General features: G+C 45.0%; 2 protein-coding genes across 2 annotated transcripts in view; one reads left to right on the top strand and one right to left on the bottom strand.

Annotated features, from left to right (window-relative positions):
* WASHC4 (WASH complex subunit 4) overlaps positions 1–24496 on the top strand; it is a 1268393-nt gene that overhangs the window by 1174072 nt on the left and 69825 nt on the right. The gene's annotated exons all lie outside the window — the stretch shown is intronic.
* The window catches only part of APPL2 (adaptor protein, phosphotyrosine interacting with PH domain and leucine zipper 2), a 697983-nt gene continuing 692568 nt past the window's right edge, over positions 19082–24496 (bottom strand). Inside the window, exon 21 of the mRNA XM_078674621.1 lies at positions 19082–19730. Coding sequence (XP_078530747.1) covers positions 19596–19730 — 135 coding nt within the window. The 3' untranslated portion in view covers positions 19082–19595. The remainder of the gene's footprint in view (positions 19731–24496) is intronic.

Below are 24496 nucleotides of genomic sequence, written 5' to 3'. Positions count from 1 at the left end.
CTAATAGAGTGGCAAAGAGCAGTCCGGCTTTATTAGAGGAACACGTGGTAAGCATTTCAGCGTACCAACATGGATGATAATTAACTGACACGGCTCAAGAGAAATCCGACATCAATTTATAAAAATAGAGTGCATGTTTATCCTAATTTAGAAACCAAATCGAATGGAATAGCATACATATAACCAGAGTTATAGATTTTTGAGGCAATATCAAATCAGTGCAGTAATATACATAGACAAAATAATATTGCGGTCAATGGCAAAAACCACTATTGACAATCGATCACTTGCAGCTCGAATTAAGTGGAACCCTTACAGGGTTATGGTCATGCGGGCCCCAGGACCAGGCCACAGCAGTCAGATACTTTTTACCTAGCCCTTGGAGTTCAGGTATAGAGTTGTTCTGGTTGTTGCTCAACGGATACCACGGTTCGTGCAGTTTTTACTGGTAGCATGGTGCTGCAAGAAACAGAATGCAAAAACACAACAGATACACAGCTGCTGACATGGAATGAAGGTTGCAAAGTGTTCTCTGTAGATGCAGCATTGAGTGTGGGGGTTGGTTACTGTATTGGCCCCCAACAAGCCTTGGCACGGGTAAGCACTGCGAAAAGCTCCTGAAACTTCACTAGGTCCATGGGAGTAATGTTGCGTCCTGAAATGTCAGGGCAGGCAAGACTGCAACTCCCAGAATGCAGTGGACCACCTGAATTTGGACGATCCCAATGCCCAGTGATTCTTTGGATCCAGTGAGCATTTGTACCTGCAGTTTGCAGGGGACTAGTGCCACTAGTCCAGTGGAGACTCAGGGTGCTTCTGGCTTCCACAAGAGTCCCTATCTTCAGAAGATTTGGATTTTAGCCAAGGGGTGTTCACTCAGTTCGACGGCTGTTGCCTCAGACACAAAGTATCCCTCTTTTGCTTTGGTGCTGTGACAAAGTCCTGTTGTCTGTGACACGGGAAACCTCTTTGAAGTAAGTTGTTCAAAACTGAGGTTTTGGTGTCAGGGGTGACACTTAAATCCTAGATTTAGGGATGTGGGAACTAGTAGCTAATAGGCAGCAAGTCCCTGCAGCTAGTCCGCGCCTGCGGTGACCGCATCCAGGGTCGTAGGTCCCCTTTTCTACACAGAACCCTCTATTCTGCCACTCCTAAAGTTAGCAGAAATAAATTGTGATGTACGGACCAGGCTACTCACCCAGTAAGGTGTCACCAGCCTTCTGGGGTTGTACACCTCCCTGCATAGCTAATTTCCTGGGTGCAATTGTGCCTGGGGCAGGAGGAGTGCAACTTCAACAAATGATGGACGGAATGCTGAATGATTCAAACATTCTCCCCCAGTCAAGAGATCAAGGTTAAATCCATCGTTCTTTTGCCCACTATGCCACCTCAGTTTGGACCCAGCCATATGCAAATCAGTCTTGACCCTGTGCCTCATGGGAACAGTCCAGACCGAACTGCCAAGCCAGGTCCTCATTGAACCCAAAACAAGCATCCTGTGACCGGAGTAAGAGTATGTCATCCTTCATCAGCCAGGCCAGCTTGAATCCAATGGCACAGTGAGCAAGGGACCCATGTCTGGGCATACCCATCCCACTTAGGCCGAAAAGTGTAACTGCAACAAATGATGGACAGAATGCTGAATCATTCAAACATTCTCCCCCAGTCAAGACGTGGGTCCCTTGCTCACATTGCCACTGGATTCAAGCTAGCTTGGCTGATGAGGGTTGTTAGCCTGAAACCGGTCCCAGGATGCTTGTTTCCTCTCCAGGGAAGACATGGGTTGGCAGTTTGGGCTGGACTGTTCCCATGAGGCACAGGGTCAAGACGGATTTGTATATAGCTATGTCTGAACTGGGGTGACGACGTGAGCTAAAGAATGATGATGGATTCAACCCAGATCTGTGACTGGGGTGAGTGTCTGAAAAGTTTCAACACTCTGTCCATCATCTCCTTGTGTTTGCTCTGGGGAAGGAGGAGGGCTGTTTCCTCCACAGCCCTATTGCATGTCAGAGGCAGTGCAGCCTTAGAAGCTCACAGCCTTGATGTGCCACTTTACTAGCCTGCTTGTGAGGGGGGGGGAGGTGTAACCCCCTTCCTCCACAAGTCTTTGTTCCTGATTCCTGAGGGGGATCACACTGCCTGGCAGGAGGTCAGAATCCTGTCTTGGAGGACGGTGTAGCTGGGGCAAGCTCTAGGGTCACCACCTGGCATGCATGCCACATCACCCAGGGCACGAGAATCAGGTGTGAGGAGGCACTATGTTTGACACCAAATACAACATATTTAAGTGGTACCATAATGGTGCTGCCAAGCTCGAAAGTGCCAGGTTGGCAGCCCATGTTATCTTATGGACCGCTAGCACATATAGGGGTTTCCAATGGGGAACACCACATCTGAAAGAAACAATTAGTTATAGATTCCTTACCTTAGAATTACCCCCAGGCGTCAGACTGGATCCAGAAGGTTTTTTCATCAGCAGTACCTCTGCATGTCGGAAGGTGGCATCGGTCAGCTCCGCGTCCATCGTTGGCGTCGTGCCGCCGGGATGATGTTGCAGTAGCTACTTAGATGCCGCCCTTGCACGCTGACCTCAGTTCTTTCTTCTTCTGCGCCAGACAGCGCCGATCCGGCGAGAGCGGTACCTCCAGTCACTTTTTGACTGAACTTTTTGAGCAACATTTGTCGATCTCTTTTTGAGTCCTACGACTCCTGGTGCACGTAGGGATGCCCATCTTCAAGGCTTACGGATCCTGTTCTCGACAAATATTGGTTATGGATCCGCACCGCGTGTGCCTCCTTTGTCTGGAGCACGACCACGACCCAAATTCGTGCTCAGACTGCCAGTTCATGGCTCCGAAGGCTTTGTGGGAGTGGTCCCAAAAGCTTCATGAGCGCCGGCAGTCGGCTTTGTGCCGTTCGAGGTCCCGGTTGCGAGGGAGGTTGAGGGACCGGTCGCGGAACCATCACCACTCTTTTAAGTCTTCGCATTCGTGGTCAAGTAAGTCGAAGCACAAGAAGAATTCGAAGAAGCATCATTGATCTTCGACTTCTCCCCGTCGAACGGCTTACACAACGAGGGATGCGGGTGGTGCGGCTTCGCATGCAGAGCCTGAATAGTCGACTCCTGCCCAGCTTCGTAAGTTTTATGAGGCAAAGCACGCCTTCTTTGGGCAGCCCGAACCTGCTGACGGGCCTTTGGGCCCCGCAGACTCGGTTGGGGGTTCTTGGCCTTTTCCGCTGGCGGCTCCGGCCCCGCAGGCCCCCCCTTGGATCCAGGCCTGGATCCGGATAGGCATTGGTTGACCTTATTACGCTTCCACCCGTGCCGCTTCCTCCGGCACCACTACTGCACTTGACGCCAGTCAGCCCCCTGGCCGGCGTCGACCCCGGCCCCCATCCTGAGGTAGACCCAGAGCCGGACCGGCGTGGTCCGATGCTGGACCCGGAGCCGGACCGGCGTCGTCCGATGCGGTACCGGCATCGTCCGATGCCAGATCCTGTGACGAGAGGGGTTTTTGTGCCCCTGTTCACTCCTGGGGTCCCTTTTAGGTCAGATTAGCACCCAGAGGATGAGGAGGTGGACTGGGAGGGGTTAGGTGACCCTCTGACTGACTAGTTGGACAGTGAACAGGACTAGAGAGAGCAACTGGGGGATGCCAGTGGTCTGGACACTCCCCTGACCTTGGCATGTTGTCTCTTCCTACAGTGGTATAGTTGCGTAGAGCAGCAGAAGCTCTCGAGCTCCCTATAGTGGCAGTCAGGACTAACCGCCTGAAGAAGGTGCTTCAACTGCAAGTGAGCTCTTCGGAGCCCCTGCTGCAATTTAATGAAGCCCTCACCGATGTCCTTTTGGGCACCTGGTCCAGTACCCAACACAGGGGCTCCTGTGCATAGGATGACTGCTCAACGCCACCGCCCGGCTCCGGGCGACCCCACTATCCTCTCCCAACACCTCACCCCTGAGAGCTTGGTGGTCCAAGCCTCTACATCCAAGAGTGCATTCCCTACCACTCCACCAGAGAGGGAATCCAAGAAGCTGGCTCATCTTGGGAAGAAGATTTTCTCTTCCGCCAGCTTGGGGATGAGGTAGGTTGTGGTTGTTACTCCCACTACTTTCTGGTGCCCAAGGAGGACAAGGGCCTGCATCTTATCTTTGATCTCAGGAACGTCAACTGCTTCCTCCGGAAGGAGAAGTTCAAGATGTTGACACTCACTCAGGTCTTGTCTGCCCTCGACCCTGGAGACTGGTTGGTTGCATTGGACTTGCAGGACGCTGATTTTCACATCCCCGTCCTGCCGGCCCACCAGCATTACCTGGGGTTCACTGTAGGTAACGAGCACTTTCACCCGATCCCCTCTTAGAAGCTCCTCTTTATCGGAGCGGTTCTGGACATGGGTTTATCCTCCCGAACAGCGAGTCTGGGATATTCGGGCTTAGATTCCAGTCTTCCATCCTCTAACCCGGGTTTTGATTCAGATGACTCTGAGGCTGCTGGGCCTCATGGCCTCCTGCATCCTCATGTTCGATCATCCCAGGTGGCATATGAAGGCTCTACAGTGGGACCTGAAGTTCCAGTGGGTGTAGCATCAGGGTAATCTGTCTGATTGCGTCCAGATCTTGGAGGGTACTGCACCACAACTGCAGTGGTGGCTCACGAACCAAGATTGGGTCAATGGCATATCTCTCTCCCTTCCCCAACCAGAGCACACAGTGGTGACGGAAGGGTCCCTTCTGGGTTTGGGTGGCCACATGGGAGAGGCGAAGATCAGAGGCCTCTGGTCTCCGGCGGAGTCCAGGCTCCACATCAACCTTCTGGCGCTCCGGGCGATTCGTCTTGCACTGACGGAATTCCTTCCTTCTGTCCGGGGAAGAGTAGTGCAGGTGTTCATGGACAACACCACAGCCATTTGGTACTGCAACAAACGGGGGTGGGTGGGTTTGTGGACCCTCTGTCAGGAGCCCTTCTCTTCTGGACATGGCTGGAACATCAGGGCATATCCCTGGTGGTTCAACACCTGGCAGGTTCCTTGAACAACACAGTGGATTAATATCAGCCACAGGTGCATGATAGATCACAAATGGCGTCTTCACTCGGAGGTGGTGCAAGGTCTCCAACAGTGGGGAGAGCCTTTTTTATCTATCAGTGGGGAGAGCCTTCGTTAGAGCTATTCGCCACCAAAGAGAACGCGCAAAGTCAGCAATACTGCGCGTTGGAATTTCCTAGGCGGAGCTTGCTAGGCGCCGCTTTTCGTCGCGAGTGGAGTTGCGGTCTGTTGTACGCCTTTCCATCTATACCACTTCTGCCCAGAATGCTGAAGAAGATCAAGTGTGACTGGGCCTAAGTCATTCTGGTGGCTCCGATTGGGCACGAAGAGTCTGGTATCCCGAGCTGCTCAACATGGCCATTGATCCTCCGATCCGACTGCCTCTTCGGGAGGACCTTCTGTCGCGGCAGCAGGGGACGGTCCTGCACCCGAACCTGTCCAGCATCCACCTCCTTGCATGGAGATTAAACAGCGGCAGTTGATGTCATTTGACTTGGCTCCTGAAGTTTGTGATGTAATCTTGGCAGCCAGGCGTCCCTCCACTAAGATGGTATACGCCTGCTGGCAGAACAAATTTGTGGCATGATGCACAGCAAAGGCTGTGGATCCCCTTTCTGCCCCTCTTTCTGAGGTTCTCTTGTTCCTTCTCTCTTTGGCCCAGCAGGGCTCTGCTCTGGGCACTATCAAGGGCTATCATTCGGCCATCGCTGCCTTTCTTCGGCTTCCTGATCAGCCTTCTCTCTTCAAGTCCCCGATTGTAAAGCGCTTCTTAAAAGGCATAACTCATCTCTTTCCTCCTATTCCCTTTGTTATGTCTCAGTGAGACTTGAACCTGGTCTTAACCTATTTAATGTGCACTCCCTTTGAACAGCTTCACAACTGTTCTTTTAGGCTTTTAACTCTTAAGACTGCATTCCTGGTGGCCATCACATCTGCCAAAAGATTGAGTGAGCTCCAGGCCCTTCCATCAAAGCCTCCTTTTCTGTCTGTACATCCAGACAAAGTTGTCCTCAGGACTCGTCCATCCTTCCTTCTCAAGGTTGTCACCTCCTTTCACATTGGGCAAACAATCACTTTGCCCACATTCTTTTCACCTCTGTATCCTTTGGAAGAGGAGGAGAGGCTCCACCGTCTGGACCCAAAATGCGTGTTTCTTTTTATTTGGATCGCACCAAACAGTTCCGGATGGAGGACCAGCTCTTTGTTGGCTACGTGGGCACCAAGAAAGGTCAGGTCGTACAGAAGCTAACCATTTCCAGATGGGTCGTTTTGTGTATCAAAGTCTGCTATTCTCTAGCAAAGAAGGAGCCTCCAGTGGGGCTGCGCGCCCAACCCACCTGGGCAACGGCTGCCACTACTGCTTTGGGACTAGGAGTTCCTCTAAATGACATCTGTCGGGCAGCTACGTGGACATTGCTGCACACATTAATGAGACACTACTGCCTCGACAGCTAAGTCCTGAGAGTCAGCTTCTTTGGCTGTTCTGTTCTCCAGAACTTTCTGGTGTGAAATTGGTTTGCGTCTAGATCCACCTCCAGGGTTGTTATTGCTGGGGTATCTATTCTAAGGTACGGAATCTATATCTAACTGTTTCTTTCAGATGAACAAGTTACTTACCTTTGGTAACGATATATCTGTAATATAGGTTAGTTATAAATTCCTTACCGCCCCACCCATCCTCCCCATCCTGCAAACTGATTTCTAGGATTAAAGATATCCTTTCAGGGCCCTAGTTTTGTGCACCGGTGGTGAGTGTCTTGCATGGCTCTGTGTTTCTGGCGTGGAAAGTCGTGTACAGAACTGACGTCAGCGCGCCAGGGTGGCGTCTAAGTAGCTACCGCAACGTCATCCCGGCAACACAAGGCCAACGACAGATGCAGAGCCGACTGACGCCACCTTCTGACACGCAGAGGTACTGATGACAAAAAAACTTTCCCTATCCAGTCTGACGCCTGGGGGTAATTCTATGGTAAGGAATCTATAACTAACCTAGGTTTCTCACAGATATATTGTAACCGAAGATAAGTAACTTGTTCTTTAGGGACATATAGGCTTGCACTTATAAGTCCTCACCTTTAAAATACTGCCCCCTGCACTGAGGAGGCCTACCATAGAGGTGTCTGACATATATTCCAGGCAGTGCACTTGAACAACTAAAGTTTGAGCTGTTTGCACTGCTCCTGCAAGCTGCAGTGGCAGGACTGTGGTTAGTAGTTTGCTTGGGTAACTCCGGTGGCACAAAACCGAGCTGCAGCCCTGGGGCCCCCTTAACCACCGATGCCCTGGGTACCCCTGCTAAGGGAGTACGGTCCCTGTCAATTGGGATTGACAATTCAAACATAACCATTTTTTGGAGAGAGCACTGGCGCCTAGTTAGCAGGTTTCAGTGCACTGTCAGTCAAAAACCAGCATCTAGTAGTCCAAATTGGGCAAAAAATGGGGAAGGGAGGGCATCTGCAAAGCACCCTGTTTTCCTACAGTGCTCACTGAGATGGAAGGGACAAACTCCTTCATTGTTTAACTGAACCTCCCCAGCATATTTATGTGCCGATTCTTCTGTTTTTTTGTACCATGATCAAAGGTCCCGTGTCACCATGTTGCCCAGATAGGCACCCCTGCCAAGCAGAGAGATGTCCATGATCTAAGTAGGTAGATCCGGCGGAAGATTAATGAGATGATGCACCAAAAGCCTGGAGAGATCCACCCACCAGTGCTGATCCAGATGAGAACAGTGCAAGATCTAAACCCAAGTCCAGAGACTCTCCTGAAGCTGGAGCCATTGAGACCACATTTACTACTGAAGCACCTCAATTCATCATATGGTGTAAGGCACCAACTGAATGCACAAGGAAATGAGACCAAGCATACACAAGACCTGCAGAACTGGAGACAGAGTCTAAGTCAAGAATATTAGAATCATCTAATGAATATCCACTGCTCTCTTAGGAGTAAAAGCCTTCATGCAGGTCATATTCAGTACTGCCCCATGACATTTAGCCTGTGTGGGGCAAGAGAGGTAGGACTTTTGGGCACTGATGGTAAAGCCCAATTCATGGAAGACAGTCATTTTCTGATGAAGGGGATACATGACCAGCACTGGGGACTGAAAATTCACTAGCCTGCTGTCCAAGTACAGAAATACCAGTACTCTGGACCATCACATTTGAAGCCACTAACATTTCATAAACATTTGAAGAATTGTCAGCCAAAATAGTGGAATTTTTAACTATTAGTTCTGAGATCCCACTATGAACCTCTGGTAACGTCTCTGAGTGGGAAAACTTGGAAGATGGAGATAGGTGTCCTGAAAAACCAGGCACATCCACTAATCTCACGTATTCAGGGTGAGCAAGTCTTTGTTCAGGAACACCATGTTGAACTTGTACTTTTGAATAAACAAGTTCAGAAGGCAAATATTATAATGCACTTTACCCTGACTCTGATGTTTCACATTACCATAGACTTCATTGACCTCAGTAGCAATTGGTCTGCAACCTCATCATACACCTAGCAAGTGACTAGTGAACAAAAGCTAATGATTGAAAGAAAAACATAGGCACAGAACAATGGAGGACCAAGAGTAGGGTACAAAAGGGAGACCGAGGCTACGAATCAGCACCTTATTGCTAGTAGCCACAACAAATGACTGCAGCAGAGCAAGCCGTATCGAAAGCCCTATGCTAATGCCATGATATGGCAAGTAATTTAATGTTCATAAGGCAACCACTACGATTCTGGATACATTCATGAGAAAGTGATGCAGCAATGACTTACTTGGTACCTCTGCAATTTTAGGGCACCTCAGCTATAAAAGCGAATTGCAAGTGATAATTAACATGACCATCACATTTAAAGTTACAATTGAAAGTTGTGCATCTTTTGCTAAAAGCTAGGGCCCAGATTTATTAAGGTTTTGCATTTCTCTTGTGCCATGCAAGGGGACTTAAAACCTAGAATGAGATTTCCCCAGCCATGCAAGTACATTCTTCGTAGCCTTGCATGGTTGGGTACTCTGGATTAATGCAAGGCAATGCAAATCGCTGCCTTCGGTTACTCCATGTGGTGGGAGTGTTACATAGGTGGAGTGTGGGTGTTCCCACACAAGTATTCTGAAGCATTCCGAGATTTACAGATGCTGATAGAACTGGGAATGCTTCAGAATTGTATGCCTGTAACCCAGAGGGACAACAAGAAGGAATATCTTTATTTCTCCTCATTGTTTTGCAGCACACTTAGAAAGAGGACAACTCCTTTAAGGATTGGTTTTGTTCAGTAAGGTGTCCCTTCCTGCTCAAAAACGGCCCTGCCTGCAACACAGGTACCCTTGCACTAGGCAGTCACAAGTGCGCCCAGGCAAACGGAGAGCAGGAATGTGCCATATTGTGGTAGATACGGAGCATTCCTGCCCTTTCCCTTTCACAGAGCATGCTGTGTTATGGAAAAAAATGATAAATAGGACCCCAAGTCCTTAGGCTATTCAGATATTAAAATATCCTTATAATAGAGCGAAGCTAGTAAGCCATCTATGAACATATGTCTGTAACTTACATATTACAGAATACTTGTTACCACTATGCTGGAAACAGATACAAGGAAAAGTATGCTTTCAGCTTAAGTTCATTTTTCGTTCCCTTAAAATGTACAACAATTTGTTGATTAGGCCATATATATGGCAATATGAATATTTATTGCACTGTTGAAATTTACAAGGGGAGTGCTGGAAACATTCTGTATTTTAACTACATTAGAAATCCAGAAGCCAGCTTTGGTGGTGACTTACATCATACAGTTTGCAATACACTTGTAATAAATAATAAGTTGCATATTTTTATTGCAGTACATTCTCCACATTTATGAAATATATCTGCAATGAGAAATGCTTTTTCATAGAACTCGCAACATGCCCAGTATTTAAGAGGGTTGAGTGGAAGTGCAATTACATATTATAAGGATTAATACACCATCACTTAAAAGGGTGTTGTGAAAATCGTCCAAGTCTTTTGATCTTCTAAAGGAAGCCAGCTTCACTTCGATAATATAAAAGAGCATGTTGTAGCTGGGTCCAGGAGCTGGCTCAGGATGTTGGGGAGCCTTGTAGGTCCCTGAGGCTCAGATCATGAGCCAGCAGACTAGCCCTTGGAGTCACTCCAAGGTCCTGGATTCAAGATGAAATTGCAGATCCAGTCCTCACTCCTCAGGCAAGAAGGCAGCAGTTCAGCACAACAGGGCAGCAGTACATGTAGAGAAGCACTCCAGCAGAGTGGCAGTCCTTATAGCAGAACAGCAGACCTTCTCCCCGCCAGAGTAGCCACAGGTCCAGAAGTGTACTGAAGAGTTGGTGTCTGAGTTCCAGTAGTTATACACAGTTGTGCATTTGGTTGGAGGAGAAGCTTCTAGAGGCATGCTGTGAAGTGCATGGGTGCCCTGTTTCCAGACTAACTACAGTGGTATGCAGAAAACAAAATTAAGCAAAGTCAGTGGACAAAAAGTAGACTGGACCTGACCCGTAGTTCCAACTGGTATCTTTAAACATGCATAATGATAAATGTGTGCAGACACTATAAGCAGCAGCTGCCTGGGTGCATAAACCCCATGAAAATTTGTTACAAACTGCAATGAAAATGTAGAGATGAACCACAACACAAATCAAACATCCTAATTATGATTCTTGGCTTTTAATATTTTTTCTGTTTCAATTTTTCTTTATAATAAAGTTTCCAGTATAAACAGATGACAGCCAATGAGTTTCATCCATTAGATAGACTTCTTCAGGGCAAATGTAAATTCAGATGTATCTCAGCCTATCAGAGACATTATAATGAGGATTCTTATTGTGTCCTAGCAATGGTATAATGTATAGGTATATAGATCACTTGACAGTAATTCAAATAATATCATCTACAATAAGGCTGACTATCTGATACAATAGTTGCAACCCAAGTGGATTCGGGCCAACAAGGGAATGTAAAAAAAAAAGGGACCAGTAGGTCCTATAAGCCACTTCAACTGGTGCTTAAGCTGCAGCTACCAGTCTGCTGAATGCCAATGCCATTGTTGGCATGACTCCACTTGGGTTGCAACTATTTTATCAGATATTCAGCCTAGTTGTCAATGATATTATTTGAATTACTGTCAAGTGATCTATAGTGTGAATACTTATGAACACTGATGGGATATGCATCCCTTTGTGTGGAGGCAGAACACAGCCTATTCAAGTGTAAGTCGGTCTGTGCCCAGCTATCTCCCATCCTGCCAGTGATTGCCCATCCAGTTACACCTAAGCTCTCTAGGAGGAATCCTCTGAAAAGAGGGTTCCCTTTTGTGCAACTGTCTTGCACTAACACTAAATTATAAGGCTCTTTATTGTATAAATTAGTGTTCTGTGCGTTTTTCATTGCCTCTTGATAAGCAAATATATCCCACTCAAGATGGTTGCACAAAAGGGAACCATCTTTTCAGATTTATATCTATCCTGTACGGGTCTAGTGGCTTAGTGGACTAATGCGTCCACCGTAGGACCTATGTTTGACCTCATTGTCGCAGGTTCAAATCCCACTCAGCCTTTCATCCTTCTGAGGTCGATAAAATGAGTATGGTGAGCAAATAAACGATGGACTTAGGCCCAGATGTCTGTACTGGGGTGAACGTATGACATTGTTTTGCATTCTGTCCATCAATCGTTCTTTTTGCATTCTTCACCCCACTTGTGATGGGTATGCCCAGAGGTGGGTTCCGGGCTCTCCATGCCACTGGAGTTGACCTACCCTGGCTGATGAGGGATGAAACTCCGAAACCGGTCCTAGGATGCTTCTTTCCAGTCCAGAAAGATCCTGCCCTGACAGTTCTTGATGGACAGTTCCCATTGGTTGCAGGGTCAAGACTGATTTGCATATGGCTGTGTACAAACTGGAATGGCATGGTGAGCAAAAAAACGATGGATTGAGGCCCAGATCTCTGTACTGTATGACATTGTTCTGCATTCTGTCCATCAATTGTTCTTTTTGCAACTTTCTAAAAGTGGCATTTTCAGAATTGCAATTTAAAAACCGACTTCACCATAAGTTAGGATTTTAAACTGTGAATCCAGACGCCAAGCATGGCTCACCTGTTCCCATAGGGAAATTGCAGTTATAAAAATGTAATACCCTAACTCCAAGGTTATGCTATGGGAGTGGTAGGCCTTGCAGTAGTGAAAAACACATTTAAGAGTTTTTCACTATCAAAAGTACATGTCCAACCTTTTCAATAAACTGCACCCTGCCCTTTGGGCTATCAAGGGCCCACCCTAGAAATACATATGTATTAAAAAGAAAGATTTGAGCCTTGCAAAATGTATACTTTGCCAAGGCAACAACGGGGAATGTGGATAGATGCACAACTTTTTAATTCAAGATAATCAGAATTAGGTTCTCCTTGGGCGGCGTTAATACCTCGAAAAACGCCTTGTCAATAACGGAATATATGTGATGCCAGTGGGTCACTGGGACCATCCCCTCGGGAACACTTATCTCCTCTACCCTATAGAGGATTCCACACTAGTAAATCATTTTAAAATTTTCTTTTATTCGTAAATGTTCATCATATTTGTTGTATATTCAAATTCATATACTTGAAAGTTCATAATGGAGGCATCGTTATTATATAGATAATCCAATGCATTTCGGGCTATGGTTTGAGCCCTTCATCAGGGAATAACAATGCCCTTATTTCTTTCTGGTCGATGTGTGTGTCATATCGAACTCTGTATTTGAGAAACGCCGCGAACGCGGCTTCCGACTTAAGTCGGAATCCGCGTTCGCGGCGTTTCTCAAATACAGAGTTCGATATGACACACACATCGACCAGAAAGAAATAAGGGCATTGTTATTCCCTGATGAAGGGCTCAAACCATAGCCCGAAATGCATTGGATTATCTATATAATAACGATGCCTCCATTATGAACTTTCAAGTATATGAATTTGAATATACAACAAATACTTTGCCAAGGCAACATGGCAGTTTAAAACTGACACATTCAGGCTCCAATGGCAGGCCTGAGTCATGTGTGAAGTGCTACTTAAATGGAAGGCACATTCAGTGCTGCAGGCCCACTTTGGGTATAGGTCAATCTAACATGTTTTAAGGTGAGAGCACAAGCACCTTAGCTCTGGTTAGCAGTGGTAAAGAGCACAGAGTCCGAAGGCCAACAAAAACGAATTCAACAAAAATGGAGGCAGAAAGTCTGGGGAGGGCCCTGCAGAAAAGGCCAAGTCCAACAACTAGGTTTTAAAAATATGTGCAAGAAAATATGATGTGCATCTAAAAGAGAAGTGGATGTAGTTCATACAAAGACTGGACATCCAGTCTAGAAATTCTAGTTAAACAAAATAATGGCTATGCTGCTATAATTTCCATCCAACACGCAATATATTTTTTGAAAAAGGATTGCTAATGTCTTAACTCGAAGGTACACAAAAAAGGTAAGTTGTATTCTATCTTCCAAACACTGACTGGTGAACTTGAAGGGAGGAGAAGTGTAAGAAAAATTCATCTACCAGATTGGGCTACAGAGTGGATAGTTAGGAGTTGGCCAAGTTCAACACTGTGAGATAATGTACTTCCAACTTCGCTTGTTGAAGACATTTAAAAGGGGTATGCATGATACATATAAACAATTGGGTTTTACAATAGCTACTTCCTGTTGTGATTTTTGAATCTCTGCTGGTCTATGAAGAACTTAGACATGAAGCCAACCGGTGATGCCTGACTAGTACAAGCCTGCCACCAGACTTAATTTGGAAGGCATTGATGCACCTTTCAGTTAAAACTATTTACTCCAAAATCAAAGATCATAAAAAACTATATGATAATTGAAAAACATATTAAATATGTAAACAAGAAATATAAAATTACCAACATCATGGAACTCTGTAATCGGACACTGTCTTCTCACCCCTTGTTTGCCTCAAACCACAGTGCTCACTCCCCAGGCACTGGTTCACAGCCCACTCATGAGATAACCCACCACACTAAGAAACATATACAAAGTAGTACAGGTAGACCATTACTACTCTGAAGATTGTTTAAGAAAATTAGGTGTTGCAGCCTTTATTTAGACATCTGCCAAAGGACTATCCATATAATGCAACTCTATTGCACAATTGAAATGCTTGATGTAGATTTTACCTTTGGAATGTAAGGTTTTTATTGATTTCAACATTACATTTCACAGGCCTCGAAAAGCTGTCTTAACAAATTCCCTCTGTGAAACAAAAAGCATCTATAAAGTTATGGACCATTTTGTACTTTTTCCATGATCATTTTTCTTGTTTTTACCCCAAGCATGAGGCATCCCTGGATCAGAGGTAGAACGTAGATGAGCCTTGAATTAGTGGTTGCAAATGAGCAGTTTAGTGGCTACATAGTTAGGCACTGATTCAGAGAAAGCATGTGAAATCCGCAATATAAAAAGAAACCCTGAAATATTATATTAATCTAAGCAATTCCTGACAACCCTCCTGGAGCATGAGGTTGCCTGCAGATGTACTTTGTTCTGGTGCATTAAGTAGGTAATGTGGTGCTATCACTCCCTCATACTAAACAATAAGGCAATCATGATTTGGTGGCTTGGAGGTTTACAGGTATACTACAATGCATATATTTCAGTCCTCCAACACTGATCAGATGTTTTCACTCTATTATAGCATAGTTTCTCATAGATACCTTTATCCCCAGACTCCTCACCTTCATAATGTTCCCCAGGTGCCAGGCTGGATCCAAACATCTTTACAGCAGTGGACCTACACACCCCTAATTGGGTTTGCTTGGCTCTGAGTCAACCTCATTCCACCCAGGAAATGATGGAGCAGTGTCACATATAGGCACTACCCCTGCATGCTGAAGTCCACTCCTTTTTATCTGCACTTTCGAACGCAGTGCCCTCTGTGCCCTTTTCATCAGTTGGCAAATTCCTTCCAAAATGCTTTTCCATTGTGCAAGGGGTCAAGGTCCCCACCAAAGAATAAGGGTTCAAACTGTGCAGTGACTGCCAGAAACAGTTGTCGGAGATGGACCCGCACGAGGTGTGCCTCTGTTTTTTTTGTCTCTGCCATGACTCCAAGTTGCAGAAGAAAGCGCTCTCATGCACCCAAAGGTGATCGGGGAACATGAAGCGAAGCTGTATGTTGCTGAACACCGAAAGAAGTCATGGACCTTGTCCCGCTGCAAATCAAAGGCTCTGATTAATTTCTGCTCTTAAGACCACTCCCATAACAGGTCCCTTTTGTGGTTGAGGTCGTCTGACAAGTTCAAAATGAAATCAAAGAAGCAGCATAAGAAAGCAAAGCGGGACTCAAATCCCAACCCACCACTCTCTTTCCAAAGACAAGGTTGGAGGGTGTGAAGGTGCCAACCAATCTTGCTCCCAAACGTAATCTGATTCTTCTAATGGTCCAAATGCATCCAGAGTGAGACCTTTAAGGAGGCCATGGTGTGTATTCTGGCACTCTTCTGGCTCCCTCTGGTGTCCTTTTGAACCCCGAGGATCCACAGTGGACTCCAGTCGGGTTACCACTGGCGGATTCATTCTCAGCACTGTCTCCGCCCCTCAAACCTGCTCAGGATCTGCACCGACTTTGGTGTTTACTTCTATTCCAGCTCTAAGAAATGTGCTGGTTATTTCCCTACTATTTCAATTCAAGGGTTGCCGGAGGTTGAGATTTTGCCGTCTCCAGTGTCCAACCGTGATCCACTTTGACCCCAACCAAGGTCGCGTGCTAGACTTCACTCCAGCGCACCGGGTTCCTGTACTTTCTGACTCATACAAAATAATTTCTCATCCACAAGGCCTTACTCAGAGGCTTCATCACCTCTTTGGCTCAGATTCTGATAAACCTGATAATGAGGATAGTGATGATATACCCTCCACCACTATAATGATATCTATATGGGCTTGCAGGAGGCCACTGGGCTAGATACCTCCACTAACACGGGGTTGGTTTCACCCCATAGGCTTCCAATGCAAGAGAGTGCATCATTTGGTGTGGTGATTAGATGTGCAGCTGAGGGCCTGAACCAACAGCTGCCTTCAGTTGTAGTCAAAACAAATGTCCTCACTGAGGTTTTGATCCTGGCCAAGCCTCATCCAAACACTTGCTTCCTTTAATGAAGGCCTGACTGGCACCCTTATGGGTAATGGGCATGACCTTGCTCTTGCCCACCAGTGAACAGGTAGGTGGCCAGGTGCCACTACCGGCACTGGGTGACCCGGACTATCCTACTCAGCACCCGACTCCTGAGAGTTTGGTGGTCCAAGCTTCCACCTGCAAAGTCCACCTTAAAGCATTCCAGACCGACAACTGCTCCTGATAAGGAGTTGAAAAGGAGTGAAGTGTTCGGGAAATGGATGTTATTTTCTACCAGCTAGGCAGCAAAGTCAGTTAATGTGGTCTGCGTTGTAGGCCGTGGTATACACGCACACTTCGAGAAATGGCTGGCAAAGCAGTGCACAGCCAGACTGTAAGAGGCAGTGATCACACAATTTCCTCCAGGGTGGCAGACCATTTCATCCAAATGCCTCCTCTGCCCAAAGTTTTTCAGCTTAGGAATGACTAGGCTCAAGTCATCCTGGTTGCTCTTTATTGAGTGAGAAGAGTGTGGTATCCAACACTTCTGGGCATGAGCATTTGTCCTCCAATCAGACTACCGCTTTGGGAGGATCTTCTGTTACAAGAGCAGGCCCGGAGTCTGTGCCCAAGCCTGTGTAATCTGCACCTCCATGCGTGGAAATTGAGCTGTGGCAGTTCAATCTACCTCATGAGGTTGTGGATATCATCCTGCCAATCAGATGTCCTTCTACAAAACATATTTACACAGTAGCAGCAGGGACAAATTTGTATACTGGTGTGGAGTATGCAATACAGATAAGTCAAACTGTTCGAAGTTTAGTTGTTTGTTTTATCTTTGGCTTATGTCAGGCCTTTTGGGCTGATCACCGTCTGCTCCAGAAATAGTTATTTATTTTTTAAGAAACCTCATTCGCTTTAATAGTGGCATGCTTCATCATCGGATCTCATCCTGATCTCTAAAAATCACATTTTCCAAGGAGCACCATTAATAGTAGTATGTGTTTTCTTTAGCCTAAGCCCAGTCCACAGACCTCCCACCTTGAGAAGATACATCTTCAGTATCCATTCTTAAAGTGAGGAATCTGTAGTATCCATCAGAAGAACAAGTTACTTAACTTTGGTAATACTCTTTCTTATGGATACTCACACTGAAGATTCTTCACTGCCCTCCCATCCCAGGCACTTTGAAGTGGTTAATTTTTACCCTCTTTAAAGTTCCCAAATTAGAGATCTGCATACAGGTACCTCCAATTGTTTTGTGCCTTAGTGTCTGGGAGTACGGGTAGAGTCAAGCAAGAAATGGGTGTCAGCTTGCAAGGGTGGCACCTATGTGTGGCTCTGCTTCATCACTTTCATGGTCAGAACTAGGTTAAAGCAGAACCCCACAACACCATTTAGTGGTGCACAGAAGCACTGCTGAAAAAATATCCGAATCCAGTCTGGTGCCTGGGAAATATTCTAAATGTGTGAAATCTGCGGTTAGATAGAGTATCCACCACAAAGGGTGTTACCAAAAGTAAGAAACTTATTCATCTGTAGCTTGTGAACTCTATCAGCAGAATCAGTGCATTTTGTTTTGTGCATCACACTTTGAAAATTCTATGCACTAATGAAACTCATTAAAAAATAATTAGCATTAATACCCATATTTAAAGTACAAACGGTTAACAAGTCCAGTTCTAATATTACTGTAGACATTGAACTGGGTATTTGAGTTTGGTTCTACAAGTGATACTTTGAACTTTTGAGCTGGATTAAGTGACTTACATTGGTAAATTCAAAAAAAGAGACTGATTTAAATCGAATACATTCTCTTAAGGAAATTCAAAAGTATATGGGACTGGCGGCTCTAACAAGTTGGCCAGTAACTTAGGCAGCAATGTCAAGAAATGATAAACATACTATGGAGGTTAAAGAAAAAAACAAAATGGTGGCAGGTCAGAGAACTTTATATTAATCTGACCGGTAAGAAATACTCCTAAAGATGGAGCCCTGGAAAAATACCCTGAAGCAAACAGTCTGAAATAACCAGATATATGATACAAATATCGTGCAACCATGTGGTACGAAGAGAATTGGAACATAAAGGTCAAGGTCTGCTCAAATTAAACAGCGATCCATTCAAACCAGAAAACCACATATTTGCATTGTTAGCTCCACAAATCAGCCTACTGCTTCAGTCTAATTGAAAGTGCGTGTGGTAGTAAGAAAAACATATATAAAGAATATTTGGGGAAAAAGTCCGTCTGGCAGACCTCCAAGCAAATCTATGACGCTCTAGCTAGAGCAGGACAATGTATAGTTCCCAGAATTAGTAATCGGTGCGGAGAGCCCCTAGCTGAGACTCAGGTCGTGTATTGTAACATTCAAGCAGGAAGAAACCTTTGTTGGAATTTGAAACTCATACTGGGTGCCCTTCTACTTTTACCCTCAGCATCATAACTCTGTGTTTTCCCAGCAAGTGCAGTACGTTTTTCCAGAAGCACACATGGCTAAAAACGTTTCAAATGTAGGACACAAAGCAGTGAACATAAGTGAAGAAACCAGAAGACTGGTACACTATACTAGCGCCCTTGAAGACTAGGTGAATATCTTTAAAGTCTTCGCTGAACTTCTTTGTCTGTATGCACATTGGAGTCATTTATTAAAGTCAGCACACACAAAGCTCAACCACAATTGTGTAGATACCTCTAAGAACAGAACCTAATTTCCTGGGACAAAGCCATTCAGAATATAGGTTGTGGGAAACAGCCATGGAAAGTCAAGCTGGAACTTTCCCCTCGAATCCTTCACTTTGTTGGATTGTTTTATTTTGTGCCGACTGGATCACAAACTTGTTTGTGGAATATCAAATGAAGTGCGGACTCCTCCAAAATAGGAAAAACTTTAAAAGCTGGTTGATCTCATAAAAGCGACAATAAGGAAATGTGATGACAAAACCGCTTTATGGAGGCAGAAAAGTGCATGTCCACGTGTAAATGTATGAAAGTCAGTAACAAATCACATGGCACAAAAAAAACACATGAACAGACTTCACTTTGACTGCAAAGGCATTATGTGGCTTGCAACCGAAACAAAACTCCCAAAGACAACACAGTAATGATGAGCATACAGACAGGACATCTCTCAGACTGGAAGAAGTGATGGTGGATAGGCACACATCCCTCTAGAACCCCTAATAAACTGGAACTGGACAGTCTCTCAATTGGAAAATATTTAACTATATCAAACTAGAAAACTGAATGATTTGGTTCAGGTCACAAGCCCTTTTTTAAAGGTAATTATGATAGACTAACAGATGTGCACAGAGAAGTAAATTAACTGCAATTTAATTCACTTCAAACTTTCTATGCATGTAGATATCTGAAAGAAAGTACTACCAGTACTCCCAAAATCGTGTAAGCACACAAAGTCCAATATTAAGGCATAAGTGACAAATGCTATGCTTCGGACTCGACTGCTTCCGCTCCTTCATTGGCGTTGTCTTTGTCTTCAGTGTGATTATTTAGCAGCATGAATTTCCCATCATTTGTAAGTGGAATGGACATCATCAACTGAGCTAAAGCATCTGGATTCTGAAATAAAAAGGGCGTGTGGTTATTATAATAAGACATACAATACGAAGGCAGAGCAAGATTGCCTGAACCCTCTCGTCTGCGTAATTCATTGTTGAATATGTGACATAACATTGATGCATTATTTTAAGGACTGCCTGCTGGCACCAGGTGCGTCAAGACATGAAGAATGCAGGCACTTATCATGAATAGCAATGTGTTTATTTTAGAGATCCTCGGTTTAACACATGTTCTACCATTGTTACCAAACGGTCTCAATACGCCTGGAATAGAAGTTCCCAGATATAGGGGAAGATGTACTGATTTATAGCACAACACAACACAGCAATCAATGCCATTGCACTAGGAGGAGAGAGCAGAACAGCTGCACATCTACCAACGCTCTCTTCCTTAGCACTAGTGCTCTTTTAGACTGCCTTACACCTCATGCTCCTTTGCACCATAGTGATGCCCAGCATATATTTTGTACTGATGGGACACTTCCAGTACAAAAAATAAACAAGCATTGGCATAGCCAATAGATCTCGCTTTTGGGATCTTATAAGTATTTAGTTATGCAGCACAATATCCTTGGTGCAACAACATCAACTGTTGCACGGGTAAACACTTAAAAAGTCCCAAAGGCGAGACCTATTGGCTATGCCAATGCTTGTTATCATTTTTCTTAGTGATCCAATGTGAGATTTGAGAAGCCAATAGCACACTTCCTTAAGAATGTCCAGCAGACGGAGAGAGAGTATGTGCAAATCCAATTCGTTGCTCTTTCTTGGGAAAAAGGCAGGGCCACCAATACTAAATAATCTCGTAGTTCAGACAGTAATCCTTCTCAGTAGAATTAACAGTCAGTACTTAAAGATGTCAGCTATATGTTAGGGAACATATTGAAATAAGAGAAAAGTTGCTACCCACACAAGCGAAAAATAAAAACTTGGACATGTCAGTGAAGGAGTCTTTTTCTTCCCGAAAAGGAAGTAGAACAAAACTTTTGCCCAGCGTGGATCTGGGAAAAGACACAGCTCACCGCTCTTCAGCAGTCAAATGTGTATGGCTCACTTCTTCACATGCTACACATGAAAGAAAAAGCCAACCAAATGAGTAACATCAAAACTCGGATGTGTTCCACAAACTCTTTTTCGCCCTCACCCTTCCGCAGCACTGCGCAGAATATACACAAGACAAGATATTGGCAAAAAACAATGAAAACAAAATGAAAGTCATGGAAGTCAAAAAGAAAATGGATTTTGTCAGAAAAGATCTAGGTCCACCAATGTGTGCTGTCAAAGGAGGTATTAAAAAACAAAAGGGTTTTCTTGCATTCCAATGATGAAACCATCAAAATGCGCGTCTGTGCCGTCAGAACACCTGGCCATCAAAGGGCCTGATTACGAGTGCCCAAGTAAACTGTGATGCTTAATCAAACGCCGATTTGTGCAGGGGTTGCAAGTAAAATATGGACAAAAGTTTACTGCAACGGAGCACGCCCTTTATTAAATATCAGCATGTCAAACCTACCAGAATCTAAAGAGTTACAGAATGGGTTGTCTCCAATTTTCAAGCAAAACTTAACATGGGCAATAACTATCGCATCCAATAAATTTCGAACAACTCTAGGTCAGAATTTATCAGCTAAGTGAAGCTTGAGATACCTTTAGGGATGAATGCATTCATTGAGCTGCAGAGATGAAATCAAGGGATGCATTGAGAAGGAATGAGGGCCTTGCAGTCTGCTGCTGCCTGTCTGCATTTCAGTTCACACCATGAACCCAGGAATGCATCATATTTGAGTGAATGTTGTGTTCTGGCCAAGCAGTATTGCAGTGCGCTACATACCTCACAGAAGCCCTGCCTCCTCTGTACTAAAACTCTTGATGGCAATTTTGTCGCTCCAGACTGGGGGGGGGGGAGAGAAGCAATAGGGAAGTAACCAAGTCGTTATAAATTCGGCAGAGCCTGTCATACATCACTCCCCTTCCGATTGAGGGACCACTTCCAAATCACTTTGTTATGTCTCTGGTTATAAAATGTTGGCCAATCCATCCTGGTGGGGCCATGGGGTTAGGCTGAAACGGCTCACTAATGTGGCTATACCATCACCGATGGCAGTCTACCCATCAGAATTTCTGACAAGGGTAGTGATGTGATTAGGGTTGGACTCCACATCAGAGCTAAAAAAAGACCCCAAAAAATCAAGAGCAGGGCACAAGACACAAACAGTCAGAACCTGCTCTAACACATTTCCTTGAGCGAGACTACTGGTGATGGGACAGTCCTCGTCACGCACGTGCGCAAAGAAGTAACGCGCAGCCTACCACTGTGTGAGCCAAGTATTCTCATGGAATTACTCCCTATGAATAAGCCAGCATTTATTCAGTAACAAGCATTTACAATGCAACGGTCTCGCCTTTGCAAAAGTTAGCGCTTTTGGCATTGTAAATTACAAATGTTTTATTTATGTGTTGGTTTTGAAAACAGATAAATAAACTGCATTGTCATGAGTAGTAGAGAGTGAGTAGTAGAGAGTGAGTAGTAGAGAGTGAGTAGTAGAGTAGTAGAGTGAGTAGTAGTGAGTAATAGAGAGTGAGTAGCAGAGAGTGAGTAGTAGAGAGTGAGTAGTAGAGAGTGAGTAGTAGAGAGTGAGTAGTAGAGTGTGTAGTAGAGAGTGTGTAGTAGAGAGTGTGTAGTAGAGAGTGTGTAGTAGAGAGTGTGTAGAGAGTGTGTAGAGAGTGTGTAGTAGAGTGTGTGTAGTAGAGAGTGTGTAGTAGAGAGTACTGAGTGTGTAGTAGAGTAGTGAGTGTGTAGTAGAGAGTGTGTAGTAGAGAGTGTGTAGGAGTGTGTAGGAGTGTGTAGGAGAGTGTAGTAGAGTGTAGTAGAGTGTAGTAGAGTGTAGTAGAGTGTAGTAGAGTGTGTGTAGTAGAGAGTGTGTAGTAGAGAGTGTAGTAGAGAGTGTAGTAGAGAGTGTCGTAGAGAGTGTAGTAGAGAGTGTAGTAGAGAGTGTAGTAGAGTGTAGTAGAGAGTGTAGTAGAGTGTAGTAGAGAGTGTAGTAGAGTGTGTGTAGTTGAGAGTGTAGTAGAGAGTGTGTAGTAGAGAGTGTGTAGTAGTGAGTGTGTAATAGAGAGTGTGTAATAGAGAGTGTGTAATAGAGAATGTGAAGTAGAGAGATTGAAGTAGAGAGATTGAAGTAGAGAGTGTGTAGTAGAGAGTATGTAGTAGAGAGTGGAGAGTGTGTAGTAGTGTGTAGTAGTAGTAGATAGTGAGTACTACAGTAGTAGAGTGTGCAGTAGAGTGTGCAGTAGAGTGTGTAGTAGAGAGTGTGTGGTAGTGTGTAGTAGTGTGTAGTAGAGAGTGTGTCATAGAGAGTGTGTAGTAGAGTAGTGACTGTAGTAGAGTGTGTGTAGTAGAGTGTGTGTAGCAGAGTGTGTAGTAGAGTGTGTAGTAGAGAGTGTGTAGTAGAGAGTGTGTAGTAGAGAGTGTGTAGTAGAGAGTGTGTAGTAGAGAGTGTGTAGTAGAGTGTGCAGTAGAGAGTAGTGGGTGTAGTAGAGTGTGTAGTACAGAGTAGTGACTGTAGTAGAGAGTGTGTAGTAGAGTGTGTAGTAGAGAGTGTGTAGTAGAGAGTGTGTAGTAGAGAGTGTGTAGTAGAGAGTAGAGTGTGTAGTAGAGAGTGGGTAGTAGAGAGTAGAGTGTGTAGTAGAGAGTGTGTAGTAGAGAGTGTAGTAGAGTGTGTAGTAGAGAGTAGTGACTGTAGTAGAGAGTGTGTAGTAGAGAGTGTGTAGTAGAGAGTGTGTAGTAGAGAGTGTGTAGTAGAGAGTGTGTAGTAGAGAGTAGTGACTGAAGTAGAGAGTGTGTAGTAGAGAGTAATGACTGTAGTAGATAGTGTGTAGTAGAGAGTAGTGACTGTAGTAGAGAGTGTGCAGTGATTTGAGTTTTATATCAAATTAAAAACGGGAATGGAAAAAACTCATCCTATACATCATTGTGGTAGGTGCCCACGGATATAGGGTTAAATGATGCGTTAGACGCCACAGGCCCCACCAACACGCTTTCTTTGAGATAGGGGAATGCCCAACATCGCGGAGATTTGCTCTCTGCTCCTCCCAAATATTTGTATTTTCAAATATATAGTATTATTCTGCTAAACGACAGAAGATGCCCAAACTATAAAAGAAGAGGGTTTGTGAGTAGTCAGTCTGATATGAAAATACTCGGTATTTGGAATTAATGTATTTGGCAGGGGGAAGGTGGGGCGGCGCAAGAGCGTACTGGCGAGTGAACAGGAGTCATTTTGTAACGAGTGATTCTGCCTGTGTGCATTAGTGTGCATGTAGACAAACCAGGCAGCAGCATGAGAATGTGGTTCGGTAAAAAAAAAACCGAGGCTTGATGCTCAGAGGGGGGAGCTGGAGGCTGTAGGTCCCCGGTGTGGTGTGTTTCCCTCACCTTAGACAAATGGCGCTCGCAAAAGGGATCGCGCGCTTTCACCCAATCAATATATACTTAATGATGCTTAATTAGTTAATTAGGGGTGTGTCTTATTTAGTAAATAAAAATGTCTTGGTATGTCCGAGACGTTGAACAGTCCATCCAGTGTCCTGTGGTTATTACTTCCTCCTACGTAACAGCTTGGCGACGAAGGTGGGATTTGTGTGCTGTTCTCCCTCGGTGCACCCGGTGTTGGTGTGCTCACGGTGTTCCTGCTGGCTATCTCCTCTCAGCGTGCTATTCTCCTGCTGGTTTCCAGTTTCCGTTGTTGGGTAAGCGGCGCTGCCTCC

This window comes from Lissotriton helveticus, chromosome 1_1 (genome assembly GCF_964261635.1).
Source record: "Lissotriton helveticus chromosome 1_1, aLisHel1.1, whole genome shotgun sequence".
Taxonomy (NCBI): Eukaryota; Metazoa; Chordata; class Amphibia; order Caudata; family Salamandridae; genus Lissotriton; species Lissotriton helveticus.
Note: the sequence above shows the minus strand (reverse complement) of the source record. Positions and strands in the feature narration are given on the sequence as shown.